Below are 16869 nucleotides of genomic sequence, written 5' to 3' on the forward strand. Positions count from 1 at the left end.
GTGACCGTTCTTCCACATACCTCCTCGGACAGTGTGAATCCTAGGAAGGTTTTACTTTGCTGTCTATTTGTACATATACTGACAATGTGCATGTACTCAGGGTTTTGATTTTTTTAATTGATATTTGCTCTTTTGGGAGATAATTGAATTTTGTCATTTCAGGACTATATATATACATATTTGCATAAGAGGTGCATATGCATTTCCGGATAACTTCTTTTACAGTTTGCATGCTAGGAAGGTTTCTATTTGCTGTCTATTTGTACAAATATTGAAGGTGTGCAGGTTGTCGTTTTTTATTTTATAAATAATTGCCTTTTGGGAGAAAGTTGAACTTTGTCATGTTAGGAGTATCTAATTTATATGTATAAGAGGTAGTTCTAGAGCGAACCATACACATTTGTGCCCTCATGTTTGTGTATTTTTAAATAAATCTCTGCATCTGCGGGAGCATCATTTGTGTCTCCCAGACACAATTATATTTCAAAGAAATTCTCACATTGACTTTGCTATAATACAGGTCTTTCAGTGTGGAGTCGGGGGCATCACTTTTTGTAGTTTTCTGTTTATTTTTTCCTACTTGTCACATTGCGATTCACGGATCTTTTCTACTTTTAAAACAAAATAAGCTCGGTATATTAAACGATGTTAAGAAAAGAAAACCAAAGAAACATTTACTTCATGGAATAAAATTTCAATTTCTACGAATTATTCTAATATCCCGTCTTTTGTGAAAAGATAACAATTGCGTAAAACAGTAACGATTCAAAATCAAAAGGAAAACTATATATAAAAACAAATTGACAGACGACTTGTTAGAACAAGAAAATATACAAGTTATAACATTACTCGTCTGTGTTACAGGCACATATTCTAAATTTACCTACCGTTCAGTGACAAATATTTCATGAATTAAGTTAAGGATAAAACTGTGGTGTGGGGTTGATTTTGATTTATGATACATGTAATGCACGTGTATTGCCTTATGACATGCACATATCATCATGATCTTCAGGCAGGGTTTCCCCTGGGTCAATTATTTTTTTCGCCACCTCTTTCGCCAAAACAATATATTTTTCGCCACTTTATTATTTTTTTCGCCAAGAAACACAATATATTTTTCTTTTAAAATTTTCCTTTTTTCCAGCCCCCCCCCCCCCCCTAAATAAGAAGTCGTTTTTACAAAAAAACGAAGCAAGAATTGATCCCTGGTGTAAGGTGTAGTCATTACATTGAAGGGTTACTCTCATGCCAAACTTTTTGAATAGATTTCTTCATAACGACAGTTTTCTTTTCTAGACCATCGTAAATAAGTAAAACTATATGCTTGAAACACGTGTGTCACTGAAACGACTTTGGAGTACCCACTCAAATCAATGATCTATATGAAAGTTAAATGATAAAGTTTTAAATCAGAGACCTTTCTTGCTTTTGAACATTTTTCGTCATAACAACAATTTTCTTTTCTGGACTATCATTAAAAGAAGGAGATGCAGCGTAAAAATTTTGCTTCAAACACGTGCGTCGCGAAGTGGTTAATAGTTCCCTTTTGTGACATGTGACAGAAGCCATTTAATCATATCATTTTGTTATATATCATAACAATCAACACCTTTATTAATTAGTCCTTTGATGTCGATAGCTACGAATGATCTACAGGGGCGGATGCAGGAATTTTCGAAAGGGGGGGTGCTAACCCAGGGCAAAGGGGGGTGCAGGGGGTGCAAAACATATGTCCCGATACAAATGCATTGATCGGCAAAAATAAAGGGGGGGTGCGCACCCCCGGAACCCCCCCCCCCCCCCCCTTCCCCCTGGATCCGCCACTGATCTATGAATGCAATCAGCTGATTATTGATTTTCTGTCAAAATCTTAACGAGTTCAAGGTGAATTCCGAGTATTGTCTGATCGGTAAAGTCAGAGATACCCGAAAAAAGTAAATAAACAAGATGGCTGAAAATAAATCGTTTTATATATTTCTTTCGCCAAATTCTTTCGCCAATGACGAATTTTAATCGCCACAATTATTATTTTTTCGCAAATTGCGAAAATGGCGACCGCCAGCGGAAACCCTGTCTTCAGGTAACATTACCTTTGACCTCAAGATCAAAATTTTGGATGTTTAAAGGATTGGTTCGCCTGCGTACAAGAATATTTTAACACCTTTTACATAGTATTTTTAAATTTTTTGCCACGAGGGAACATATTCACAGGACGAAGTGGCTTCTACTGTGAAAGATAATCATTAACAGTGAAATCTGACATTCAAGGTATAATATATCATAATAAGTTTTATATCTAAAAGTAAGAAGATGTGGTATGATTGCCAACGAGACAACTCTCAGCAAGTGACCAAAATAACACAGATATTAAAAATTAAAATATGTCACCGTACGGCTTCAACAATGAGTAAACCCATACCACATAGTCAGACGGATGTCAGTGACAAATATTTTCGGCATACTCTGTTCACGGTTTAACCTCCTAAGCAAAATCGATGAAGTGACTATATAGTCTAATACGATGGAATAGGTACATCAACCAAAACGCCTTACATGATAACTTAAAATACACCTGGTGGAGTCGCTTGAAACTGAAGACAAAGGAAAACCAAAAGACATTGTCTTCCCTGTAATTCAAAAAACAAAATTTTACGTACATGTGACTTAATTATCTCTATCTACACTTGGTTATGTCTACAGATATTTGATAGTATAAATAAAGACGCCTCCGGGTGCGGGAATTTCTCGCTGCATTGAGGACCTGTTGGTGACCTTCAAATCTGCTGTTGTCTTCTCTATGATCGGGTTGTTGTCTCTTAGAAACATTCCCCATTTCCATTCTCAATTTATATAAATTGGAAATTTAACAAAATTCCCTTCTATTTATAAACCGTATTACATTGTGTAGCTTGCTTAATTCTACCTGCATTTTCGGTTTTTGTTTCAGCCACATGAATCCTTGTGTTGGGTATGTTTTTAGTGTTAAGTAAGAGTTTTCTTTTCAAGTGTTAGGGCTAAGGATAATTTCTATTCTGTTTATAAAAACAAAAGGTTTTTAAAAGACTCTTGTAAATTAATGGTATATAAATCAAGTAACCCGAAAACGAGAAGAAAATGAAGGGTCCGGTCCGTATGCTATATTTTTCGTTTGTTTAACATTGGCACCCTTTTTCTTTCAAACATTATGAAAAAATAACAAGGATTTTATAGGGTTTAGAATTATGGCTTCAAAACAATATTTACAAAAAAAATAGATAAGAAAAACAGAGGTTAGCGGTGAAATGTTTTAGATAAAACTACATGGATACAATCAGAGGATATCTGGCAAAAAAAAACCCAGAATAGAACAAACTTAAGTCAAATTTATTACATTCCATGTACAAATAGTTCGGTCCCTTAGAATTAAAACAAATATCCAACGTTAAAAAGATTAGGAAAATTAACTATGAATCATTACAATTGGTTTTATTATCTCAACTGTAGCAATGAAAATAGGCAGAGCCAGTCAGTACATTGACTACAGACAGATATTGATTCAAAGCGACACAAATCTGTGCAATATACATTTCCTGTAACTCACATTTCCATATCATATTGGTCAATACTTTTTTTTTTTATCAATAAAATGAAACGTTTAAGGGAGAACATTTTTTCTAGACCGTAATTGTTTATGGGGAAGAAAATACGAATGTACAAATTAAATGAATGTAGAAAAATATGAGCTGGTTAACTACCATTTTTCTTTTTTTAATAATTTTCAACTAATCAATTAGTTTTGTCGCGAGGTTGCTGTCTCATTTGTGGTGTATCAAATTGATCTCTATTTACATACGGTTAAATTTCCTTTTGATGTACTTCAAAAGAGGGGCAAAAGATACCAGATGGACAATCAACTCATAGATCGAAAAATAGCTAACAACGCCATGGCTGACGCAATCGATGTATTGAACTCATCTCAATGTCCCAAAGATTCGAGTCCCAAAATGTCAACAATTACAATAACCTGTTCAATTCACAAGAAAATATTCCATTCTAACATGACTCGTACATACCATCGCAGCAAACTATAATGTACTTAGGTGAGGTTAAATATAGCCTTCCGAGGGGAAAATACTATTGACATGATTATGCATACTTTAAAAGGCAACGAATTATTGATAACTTGGTACAGAAATATTGTGCTATCCCAGGCGGGTGAGATAGAAGGGTTTCCAAATGGGAGCCTTGCAATAGAAAAGCCACAGATAAAGCTAGAAGCATACAAAAATACGCCAAGGATTGTATATTATGCAACTGTTTACAGAAGGTGACGACTCTGAGGTTGACTCGGATGTCAGTACTAGGTCGGTAAATCCAACAAGTGACAATTAGAATAATGATACCATTTGTGAAAAAAACCTTAAAGCAGGTGATTGATTATTAACAGTACATTGTATTTGCCAATTGAAAGAGTCAATGGGTTAGAAATATGATAAGAAATGAAAAGCAAACATTGAATTTCTTGAAAATGTTATTGACGACAACAAACGTCAATATGATTTATTTTTAAAAAGCTGAAATTTCCCAAACAACAATGAAATTTGAATCAGAAATCAAGACTTTTAGTTGGTAAGCATCTGATGTCGGCAAGATGAATTTTATGGGACATAGTAGTAAAATGAAGGAAGTCCAATCGAAAGGGAAACGAAATCGTATGTCAATTACGTCTTTAAAAAATCATTCAGAAATAAACAACCGTCGACAATAGGTAAGAGTGAACACATGTATACACCTATGCGCCCCGTTAATACGAATAAATTCACTGTGTCAAATGAGTCAGTCGATTTCTTTGATTACAACTGAACTTGACCATATGATGTAATAGATCGACCTCAACAATCAGATCCTATATTACTAGGCGCATACAAATCTGTAGATTTTATAGAAAATTGCAAAGAAACACCCAACAGAAATCATTGCAGCAAAACAATAATGTTGATTTAATTATTATAAATTGTGGAAAGGAAAATGTAATAGCAACGGACCCAAACATACAATGCGATTCATAAAGAAACAAACTGGGAGGAATAAACAATTAAGTTGACAGTGTAGTTACTAATTTGTCCTGTTTTTCAAATATCTGTTCATATTAATGGGAGTTATATTGATCACAAACCAGCAATTGATAACTTTACAGGACTGATGTAAGCCGAAAACGGATGTCCAAATTTTACCTTACAAACATTGACCCCCTTAATTAAGGAGGGGCTATTGAGCTATTCAGAACAATACATATTTAACATGACACACGTAGTACTGTTTAAACCACGCCAATGAAGAATTTATGGTAGGATCAACGTTAAAAAGGAATCTAAACCATTACTTCAAAACAAGGATTTTTGGCCTAACAACATTATCTGTCTACATTTAGCTAAACAATGAGCAGTTATCTGAGACACATTACTATCAAGATGGCTCTTAAATACATTCTAGTGACTTTGAAAGTACGTGGTATCATGTCATTTTCAGTCTGATAATCATAACTCTTTAGGTATACGAAATGGGACATTGCCGTATTATCGGAACATAAGTTATCCAACCACTATCTACCATTCTTAACACAATTTAGACAATAATAACCATAGTTTAGGTATACACGTGTTAACATTGAAACCAATAAATATGGTAAAGTAGGCGATGCAATTATGTACAAGAAAACATTGAAGTTCAACATAAAACCATTTAATCGTACCGTCTCTGAAAAATGATTATGAATTTAAATACAGTGTAACGAAAACTATACTCAGAAAAATCGTAAAACCAACTAATTTTCGGAAACACTACATCACAAACGACCAGCAAATATTTCAAATGCTTTTACTGATTTTTATGCAGACGTTTTAATAACAACTGAAAACTAAACTTGGCAGTGATTTCAAGGCTCATGCAAAAGCCACTTTTGAGATTGCTCATTACTTTTTAGATGTGAAAAAAATGCATCATCTCAACAATTTATTTTGTCACATTTTGTTATCAGAATGATATCAGTTTGTATATAACATGCAAACGAATAAGCTGTCATTTCGAACGAACGTTGTATGTTGCATATACAATTTGGTCGAGTAACATATCACGTAAGAACAAAAAACGTTGATACACATTTTTGTGTTGATTGAAAACAAAGTAGATATCTATACGGCGATTATATAAGATTATAACAAATGAAAGAAAACTCTTATCTTAAAGCACCAATAATGTGACAATTATATATTAGTTTTTGGTTAATACTATATCGAATTAAAAAAAAAATAATGCTTCATGTTTTTGAGTCATTTAAAAAGGGTTATCATAACAATATTTCATTATATATGACAAGTTCTATTCGTTCTACCGTGAATTATGTATGTCATCATTGAACAATTTTATCTAATTAGCTGCATATACTTGAAAATGAAATTCAGAAAGTATAGAAAAAATTTTCAAATATTTATGCATTATCACTTTTCTAAATATAAATATACAAAACAATTACATGTATAATATATTCAAATATGTCGGTACATTAAAATCTAACAAGCAATTACATTTGGATTAACGCTTTAAAAAAGATCAATACGTTAAAAAATAGCTTTTTGCTAATTCTCTCATATTTATAATTGTTTGAAAACTACCAGACGAGTCTTAAATCAAAATCATTTGATCAATCAATGTATTTAAAATCGTCCGGTTCGAACTTTCGCACAGCATTATTTGAAGTAGGTCTGCCAGTATAGCCATGCCACAAAATATAATGTCTTATGTATGCATAGTAAGTACTCCTTGGTGGCGCTAGCATTGCATATATAAGGATCAAAGACATGAGGTTTGGTTCTCCATCAACTGTTTAATTTTGTCGTTTTAACTTGGTGGAAACGTATTCTGCACACTTATACAACTGACTGAGCGCTTTTGGGCTGTTCTTTTCAATATAAATCTTTAAAAGATAGCAAAAACTGTTGACACACATTGTTTTGATGATCTTTATGAATAAGTTTCTTGATATGTTGTCAATTTTAAAATAAGAAGTTAGCCTATCTTATTTTTAAAGAAAATTCAAAAAGTAATTGAAGAAATATGCACAATTGTTTGACATTTGAATTTATTCTGGATCAAATAATTATAAATATAAATGTTTTGTGGATTATGTAAAATTAAAATAAAAAAACGAAACGAAAGACGTATGTTGCACCATATGTTTGCAGTTTGTTCCAAATCGTAAAAAACGCATTTAGATATATTTTCAATGCAAACGTTAACATATCTCTTTTTCATGATAACGGCTTCAAACAATCAAAAGTTATCTATTTTGTAAAAAGTTCACTCATTGTTAACATCATGATGCATACACGATATATATACTCTATCGTCATGTGTATGATGTATTGTACTACAGATATGTTGTAGAAACTACTATATATGTGTTGGTACAGCGACACTTTATAGTGATGAACGTATGTGTTCAAACTTATTATTTGAACAAAATATATGATATGCAAGTGTGTTGCCTACTGAGGAACAGTATATTTCTCTTTTATCCAACACGTGTAAATATGATGAGTGTGTTCTTTTCATATCAATGTTGTGTTTTTCCTTTTAAAAAAAAAGTGCTGTTTTAACTAAAAAAACCTATCATGTTTTGTGCAATACCTTTTATCTTTCATCAAAAGAATAAACTTACTTTACTAACAGTATAGTCAATAATATGGCTGAAGAGACTGCAAGAATAGCTACTATAACCCAAATATAAGGTTTGTCTTCCTTGTTATTCTCATCATCTGTCAAAGTATATTGAATACTATGTAAGAAAATTATATAAATTGGCATCACTTATATATGAATATTTTTGCTTGTTTAATTGTAAGATTCGAGATTTGTCTATGCAATTTGTCAATATTAGGTTTCAAACTTTTCTTTGTAAGTAAGCGACTTATATTAAAGTCATATGAAACGAGTGACTTGTAAAAAAGAATGTTTATTCAATTCTTGTACAAATGCATGGATATAAAACATAAACTTAGTCTTCATTGCATGATTTTATCATTTTGACGCATTTAATTCTTATAATCGTCATAAAATATGGCAGCTATTTAATGGTCGTGATTTGAAGCTAAAGTTCATCTTCCCAAATCATCTGCTTTATTCTATTTCATTTGTTTACTATTCACAATACTGTATAGCTCATTTAAATAGCATATTTCGATGGCATTGGTGCATATTCGATAAGCTTATATTCTAAAATCGTAAAAACTCGAAATACCTATGCTTGTACGTCTCCTTGTTGAGGTCGTTGTTGTTGTTTTTGTAGGATCAGGAACTGGTAATGTACCTTTAAGTTAATAATATAGTTCTAGTAAATGAATAACAGATGAAATGATTTATCTTTTATTCATTTATCTTTAATAATACACTACTAAATAAATGAAAGTAAAGCTTTTAAAAATCTTAGAGTTAACTAGTGTAAATAAATTTAAAAAATCCTTCTTCAGATCGTCAGTAAACTTTGTTGAAGTGTTGGTCACGTTTGGTTCTTTTTGTTTTATTTGTTTATTTGTTCTGATCCCGAAATTGCACATAAGGGAAACAATAGTTATTAAATAATATAATGCTTTAAATGCTATACGTATTGGATGTAAAATGAATTTCTAAAACAAAAATATCTAACTTCTTTGCATTTACTTTATTTTGATTAGTTTTTGGTCGTAACAGTCAGTCTCATTTGACAGAACAAGCTATAGTAAAAAAAGAAGGAGAGGGAGAGAAACAAACTCCTACAACATGAAAATTGTTAATTCTTATCAATTCAGTTAATAGTAGAACGCACCTTGCCGAAAAGTGATTTGCACTCACGATATCAAAGTTTACATGACAATAACTAATTGTATCATCCGACTGTAGCGGAAACGAGTTGTTTATACATTCAAATGCATATTCTACCCTTTGTAACAGTCTGTACGATACATTCATATGTGTTTAGCTTACCAAAACAGTAGGCAGATTTGTCAACATTCAACTGAATCAAGTAATATGTCCTGTAATTCCCACAGTTCCGAACCTTTATATTAAACTCCTTCTCACAACTGTTTGATAATCCTGAATAACACACTTTTCTATCAACGGTCTTGTGTAACATATCGGGTATGCTCCCTACAATATTTGTGTTTGATTATATAACTGGTTGATATATCAAAACTATGTTTATTGCTTGAATTTAAAAAAAAGGTTTTTATTTTATACTGCTGTATTTCTTAACATCAAAACCAATTAACACAGATAAGAAGGATGTAAAGTAAACATCAATAACACCCCGCCCCCCCCCAAAAAAAAAAGAATAGAATAAAATAAAATGCAAGTACAGCATGAAAATACTCACCATTCATCCACAATGGATTTATTGTACCACAATCCATTATAGTAACGCTACCATTAACTATGTCATTTCCTGTTACACTATCGATCATGTACCACCCTGTTGTTAATCGACTATCCTCTATGACATTATCGCTATCCTGCAGTGTATAGTTCGATGATCGTTTTATTTCCCCAATTAGTATCCTATAGTTACTGCTATGACATGGGTCGACTAAAAGAATTGAATAAATTTATTACATATCTTTGTTTTGGACTAATAACTAGAGTGTTTTATTATCGGCATTGCTCAATAATTGAAAAAATTATGCATGTATGTTATAATTATCTTATTTTATAGTTGTACCACACATCTGGATTCTTTTATCTCGTGTGACTCAATCTTATTTCTGGTCAAATGCTTCACACTCTCTAAGCAAACTAGAAATTTTTATAATACCTCCTGTGTATTGCATTGGTTTTGAAAATAAAGTAATATAAATCTACCAAATAACGTCCACAAATCATTGTAAATATTATGGAATTTGATGCGACTGTCGAACAAGTGAGAGTTTTAGCGCTATAAAACCAGGTTTAATGCACCATTTTCTACATTTGGAAATGCATTTACTAAGTCAGGAAGATGACGGTTGTTGTTCATTCGTTTGATGTGTTTTATCATTTAATTTTGCTATTTGATTAGGGAATTTCCGTTTTAAATTTTCTTCGGAGTTTAGTATGTTTGTGATTTAACTTTTTACATGTTTATTAAACATCAGTTTTTATATTTCTATATTTGGTTTTGCATATTTGCATTATTACTTCAAATTTCCTACGTTAAACGCAAAGCAACAAAAAATGCAAAAATGCCAGTTAAGATCGAATACAAAATAAACGAGTCTCTAAAGTTGATCAGAAAAAAGAATACTTGTTTTTTAATATTTAAAAGCCTTATTCTCAACATTTTTATTTCAACCAGCATTTTGAAATCGGAGGTTCCCTTAATTTTTTTTTTATCATTGTCTCTTAGTTTTTCACTCAGATTCTATAGCAGAGCTGTGTAATAATATATAATTACAAGTTTTCAATATGTTGAGACCTTGTTGATATTCTGTTTCAAACCTAGCAATTATTTGTTACATTTTGTACTAGAAATACTAAATACATACTTTCACATCCTGGTGTAAATCCTCCATTATCCGAAGTTTGTCCATCTGGACATTTCAATTCAGAACCTAGAATTTCATTTTATCTAGTATCACAAAGTTAGTCATACATTTTACATATACGTAATTTTTTTTAGCTGACTGGATAATACACATATTTGCTAATGCAAAATCCCATTGAAAAATACGTTTTTTTTCTGCAATTTTTTTATGATGTAAAAAACGGATGAGCAGACTATTGCTGTTTAAAAAACAAACATCGATTGAGAGAGAAAATCTGGGTTTCAAACTAAATAAAGGCAACAGTAGTATACCGCTGTTCGAAATTCATAAATCGATTGAGAAAAGAAAAAAAATCCGGGTTACAAACTAAAACTGAGAGAAACACATGGACAAGTTTCATAAAAATACGGATTATTGGATGAATACAAAACACGCTTAATTTCTCGATGCGTTCGTTTTGGTTCATGCATTTGCTTTCACTTAATTTATTGATTGGTATATTTGAAATGGATATACGGGTTCAGACTAATTGGAAATACCTATTTACTTATTCTATTTTAAATGTCACGACTGGTTTGTTTGTTGACCTGTCGTGATGATTTGCTTTTAATAATATTATTAGAGCTGTCATCTTTTCATTAGCAATTACTTTCTTCGGATTAAGCCTACCAAAGCAATACGCCTGATAACATGATGACACGGGACTCAAATTGTACACAAGATAATCTGTACAGTTCTTGACCTCAATGTCATAAGAATGTTTACAACAATCTCTATCGTAATGTGCTGCGCATGCTTGAACTGTCTTAACATCTCCGATGTCTGGATACGTTCCTAGGAAAAGTAAAAAAAAATAGTTTTTTATTTGCTTCGATAATCAAAAAGCGAAAAATATAGCAAACAACAAAATTAAAGCAAAGTAAGAGAGAAGGATAAGAAAAGAAAAGAATTTTGTAATATATCTAGTTCGAACATACTTCAAAGAACATGCAGAAGAAAATTATCAAAACATAAGTGTGATTTGTATTTAACAATACTTCTTTTCAGTTAAACATTATATCTTTTCTCAATTAATAGATATGCATATTTCAACAGTATTCATGCGCAACTGCTACAAATTTGCAAAGACAAACCAATGCAGTGGCATGTCTTGGCAGAATTCAGCCCGATACATACTATAAATTGAAACTTTTACCAAATCAGAATAAAACTTAAATACATAATGTATGCTATATTAGAGACCTCGATGTGATTTTTTGCATTGTTTTATTTATATATGTATGATAGAATGAACACAATTGAAGTTGCCTTAAGTGTACTGTACGAGAAACATGACACGCGACATTAAGCTCCAGAACACAATTATCTATGACAACATTTAAAACTATGAACAAATCATTGTCGACATAAAATTTTACATGTCCTCTTTTTACCAACAAGAACAGTACGTTATAAATAATTGTTTTTCAATCGAAAATTGTTGCAATATAGGACTGACTTGTAATCTAAAATGTTATCAAGGAGGATATAACTAAGAAGTATGTATTAAATGGATTTCTCTTCCTTTATGAAGTCAAAGACAGATGTGCCGCTGGTATTTGTAACTTTAAAGAAAAGTCAAATATATTTGATAGGTGCAACTTTGTGAATTAATATAACAATAGGTAGATTCTCATAAGTCAATGGGTCAGAAATCTTCATTTTCTGGTTAGTTTTCTGTAATATTTTTTACTGAATAGATCGTATTTACTACTAATATGAATGATCAAATTTCATAGAAAGATACATGTATCATAAATTGTTTTGCTGCATATATCTTGAAAAGCAAATCGATTAATTACAATTTTCACCTGCAGTACATGCAGTACATGCATGGGTAGAAAAATACCAATACAATATAAGAATGGAGTTAAAGAGGGGTGCCAGTGGTTTGTTTACCTAAGCCATATTTCTGTGCCTATACGTGTAATCTGAGTCCCTTCACCGTAGTGGAAACACTAAGTCTCTCGGACATGTCAAAGACAACTAACATTTTGAACTTATTTTCTTAAACACGGTGTCAAAGACAACTTATATTTTGAACTTATTTTCTTAAACACGGTTACAATGTAACAAAAGTAAAGAAAAATACCATTCATCCAAATTGAAGATGATGTTCCACACCTCATTCCACCAATTATACATTCTGTTGGCATCCGTTCTCCTGCATAGCTAGTGACACGATACCATCCAGCTTCTAGAGTATTGTCACATAGTGAGGGAGAATTATTAGCATTTGCTACGGACCGAGTAATTGCATCTGCAGTATCCAAAACCTTGTAACTAACACATGGATCGCCTTTAAATAAACGAACACAATATTTCAACTGATAAAGTTAGTAACGAACATAGTTTATTTATTTTTATTTGGAATCTTTTCATAATTATATGTTAAGTATAAATTTGATACATTTGTAATTGTTTAATTATTTATTTAATCATTCTTTTTTTTTTTTATTTTTCATTTATCGTTAACATTGTCATAATTCCACTTTTGTTGATTTTGTTGTTTTAGTACTCTTTCATTTTATATATTCACATACTTATTAAGAAACCAGGGATACTTAGAAATACAATAGACTTATAATACAAATAAATAATACATACGCGGAACAGATTATTGTTTTAATATCGTACTACATTACTTTGTTGTAACTATTTTTTAAATTGCAGGTAAAGTTTTATAAAATGCTTCAAAACAGACTAATAGTTAAATCACATTTACCAAATGTGGGAGATTAAACTTAACCTCCAAAAGTCCATAGATATTTATCACATGCAATATACAAATGCATTACATTCCCTTAATTGTTTCCCCTGATCGCATTATGGAATTTCATTTATTTGTTTTATACTTATAAAAAAGTGCATCTTGTATATATCATATTCATTTTCAGAGGCCTTACTTCACTAAAACATGAACCGTGTAAAAACCATTGTCATATGCCACAATATGCTATTGAATTAACATATTCGTTAAATACTATTAATTGAAATAAAATACAAACAGAATTGAATAATCTATTTTTAGCATTTATTTTCACATGCTCATTTTAACAACATTGACACTAGTATTTAGGAAGACGTAAAACACGCCCGTACTCACGCAAATACATAACTTACTTGATTCCTTTGTTTTATATAAGCTATATTTTGTTTACTTAATAAGTCTCTTTTGAAATATTTTATTCTGATTAATTATAGAAAGTATCAAACGATACTCACATTTATTTGTTGAAAAACGTATGAAAAGAATTCCAAATAATGTTAAAATCTCCTCCATTGTAACTGTATAGTTATTTAAATTTCACATTATGTTACTTCATTTGCATTGAAGTATTGTAGTCCGACACATTGTTTGATTATAATACATTACTTTCCCATTAAAATTGAACACGTGATTAGTTTAAAATTCAAATAAAGAATTTATTGAATATGCTTTTGAAATATGAACCAAAATTATAAAAAAGTAGGTTAAAATAATCAATATCAGTCATCATTGGCATTAACCTACATTCATACTATGATCAGAAGAAAATATAGCAATTTTACAAAATAAACAAAAATAAGGAGCAGTTGTACGAGCGCCAATGCTGTTTATTATAACTAATGAAGTAAATCATTTATTCAGCCCATTTTTCGATCATTTGTTTTATAAATATGTAGTTGTGATACACGCTGAAACATACACTATTAATGTACTGATTATATTTAATGGGTTTGAAAGGTATATTCAATAACATCTTCATATAGCACTGGACATTTTCAAATCAAGCTAAATGCGTAGCTACAAAAAATGTATATATTTCTGGAGTAGGATTTAAAATTTCAGAACCAAATTAGAGTAACAACGGTGTTGTTGAATATACAATATATACTGCCTTCATTGATTAAATTAAGCATGCAACTACATGTAGATACATTATTATATAGTTATCCGTTTTAACGGGTAAAATTTGAAAAAAGTAAATGTCAGTACTTTTCGGATAATAATTCATTGTAATCGACTTAAAGTTACCTCAATATTTGACCGTTTATTTTCAGTGAAAAAATATTTTTATAACTGTACTAGTCAAATTACTCCAACTAGCACTGTAAGGATTGTGGCAGCAAACCACTAGTGTGCCTCGTAAACCATATCATAGTAAACTGAAAAAAGGAAGGGAATGCTTTGGGCAAATCAAACAAAATGTTTCAAGGAAAAACAGGCAACACGATGACTAAGAATACCTCGATTGGATACACAATCTGATTCAACAAGACACTATACAGAAACACTACTGTCAACATGAACCCCACACATTAGGGTAAAATCAGATGATTGGCATGTATAAAAAATACTGATAAACCATAGTTACAACTTAATTGAGAATGGAAATGGAGAATGTGTCAAAAATACAACATTACGAACAAAGGACAGAAAACCTCTATAGGTCACCAATGGGTCTTCAACACACAGGAAAACATTCCGCAACCAGGATGCAGGCTTTAGCAGACCCTCAAACAAAATGTATACGAGTTAAATGAAAATGGACGTCACCCTAAAATCCAAAACATATCAATTGCACTATCGTGTACTTCTAAATGATACTTGTCCTGAATAAACCTTCAACGACCTTACAACACTACACCATAATTTTAACAAAACAATGATTGTTTGTATTGATAAAGAAAAACAAAAGTCAGCTGTAAATTTATAATGGCATTTTGTTATCATACACATTTGTCATATGAATTGAAAAAAAACACCATTTTATTCCGTTCATAATACAAATCTGTCATATTAGTTAATATTACAATAACGTTAATGTCTATAAATATATTTTTGTTATTTATCAAAACGTTTTAATCGAAACGGTTGTATGTAATAATTTGTATAAAGTATCATATATCTTTGTGCTAGATCACTAAACAAGTATAATCAAATTTGTTCAGGTCAAGGTGTAGTTCAGTTTGGTCATATGCTTGAATAGAATTGCATGTTTTTTGCCTAACAATCAAATGTAATCGTTAAATCGAAAAGTTTAATGTTACAATTAAATCATACATAATAAGTTTTGAATTAAACTTGTTAGGTGTAAAAATTTCTTTATAATTCGTTTAATTCACTGAATTCTTTGGAAACACTCAATGTTACAACACAGGAACCTTTTTACTAACTGTCATTAATATATTTCTAACAATGAAAATCAGACGGCTTACATTATATAAAGAAGTATAAAGTTGAGAATAGAAATGTTGAATGTGTCAAAGAGATAATAAACCGAACAAAGAGCAGAAAACATCTGGGTCTTCAACACATCGGCGAGAAAATTCCTCACCCGTAGCGGGCTTTAGATAGCTCAAAAACAAAATGTGAAATAGTTCAGTGAAAATGGACGTCTTACTAAACTCTAAAACATACACACGACAAACAAAAGCCCCAGGCTCCTGACTTGGGACAGGTGCAGGAAAGCGTGGAGGATACAGATGTTTTGTGATATATCAAAACCCTTCCCTATACTTCTAACCAATTTAGAATAAAACGAGTCTAGTATCAGAAAAGGTCACAAACGAAACTAAGCAAAATTTCAATGACACCTATATTAACACAGGACTACTAGCAGTTACAGACATGCCAGCCAAATAAAACTGATTGATAGATTATGTCTTCATCATATGCATATGAAATGCATATATGAGTCAATAAAAAGAAATAAGATTTTGTTATTTCTTTCAATGAATAATAGGAAAATTGAAACGATTGATTATTATCATGTTCTGAAGTATGGTAGATAATTCATTATAAACAGTATTTTGTTCAATTTTGATTGTTCTCACGTCTAAAACTAAAGTTGTATGGAATGCATAGTGCTTTTACGTCGAGTTGCAAATATAACATATATACTGTAACATGACGTATAAAAAAATATTAGTATGAACCCTCATTGCACTAATAACCCGAATTTAACTTGAACGGACAAAAACGCATTACAATTCATATCAATTTATTTTAAAATTTTAACACCAGTCAAACCGACTCAGTGAGTTATATTTATAACGAATCAATTCACAAAAAACACTTTAAAAGAGAAAATGTTATCCTACGAAGATAAAACTCCTGAAATGCACGTACCGCGCGTTTATATTCACACAAGGCTCGGACGAATATGAATTGGTTACATTTTATATATAACGATTAAAGTGGATTAAGTTATTTTATTTGATAACGTCATATAAGATAATGAAAACGTTTAACTGGAATGATCATCTTTGTAGGATAGCAGAATAGCTATATATAGAATCGGTTTTCAAT

At 31.2% G+C, this 16869-nt stretch overlaps 1 protein-coding gene across 1 annotated transcript; it reads right to left on the reverse strand.

Annotated features, from left to right (window-relative positions):
- Positions 1 to 6458: 6458 nt before the first annotated feature.
- On the reverse strand, positions 6459 to 13957 carry LOC139485801 (oncoprotein-induced transcript 3 protein-like). Its single transcript, XM_071270449.1, has 9 exons — positions 13800 to 13957; positions 12667 to 12873; positions 11205 to 11369; positions 10536 to 10601; positions 9392 to 9601; positions 9001 to 9165; positions 8279 to 8347; positions 7700 to 7796; positions 6459 to 6955 (listed from the first exon to the last, which is right to left on the reverse strand). The coding sequence occupies exons 1-9, from the start codon at positions 13855 to 13857 to the stop codon at positions 6880 to 6882; spliced, it is 1113 nt and encodes a 370-aa protein (XP_071126550.1). The 5' UTR covers positions 13858 to 13957; the 3' UTR covers positions 6459 to 6879.
- Between the last annotated feature and the right edge of the window lie 2912 nt (positions 13958 to 16869).

Source organism: Mytilus edulis, chromosome 8 (assembly GCF_963676685.1).
Source record: "Mytilus edulis chromosome 8, xbMytEdul2.2, whole genome shotgun sequence".
In the NCBI taxonomy this organism is placed as follows: Eukaryota; Metazoa; Mollusca; class Bivalvia; order Mytilida; family Mytilidae; genus Mytilus; species Mytilus edulis.

Bases quoted from the DNA above. Each gene is read 5' to 3' on its own strand.
- LOC139485801 (XM_071270449.1), bottom strand. From the start codon at position 13,857: ATGGAGGAGATTTTAACATTATTTGGAATTCTTTTCATACGTTTTTCA. The intron at 9,602-10,535 runs GTATGTATTTAG...CAATTCTTTTAG, and splicing joins ATTTACACCAGGATGTGAAA to TCGACCCATGTCATAGCAGT. The intron at 9,166-9,391 runs GTGAGTATTTTC...CAAATATTGTAG, and splicing joins AAATCCATTGTGGATGAATG to GGAGCATACCCGATATGTTA.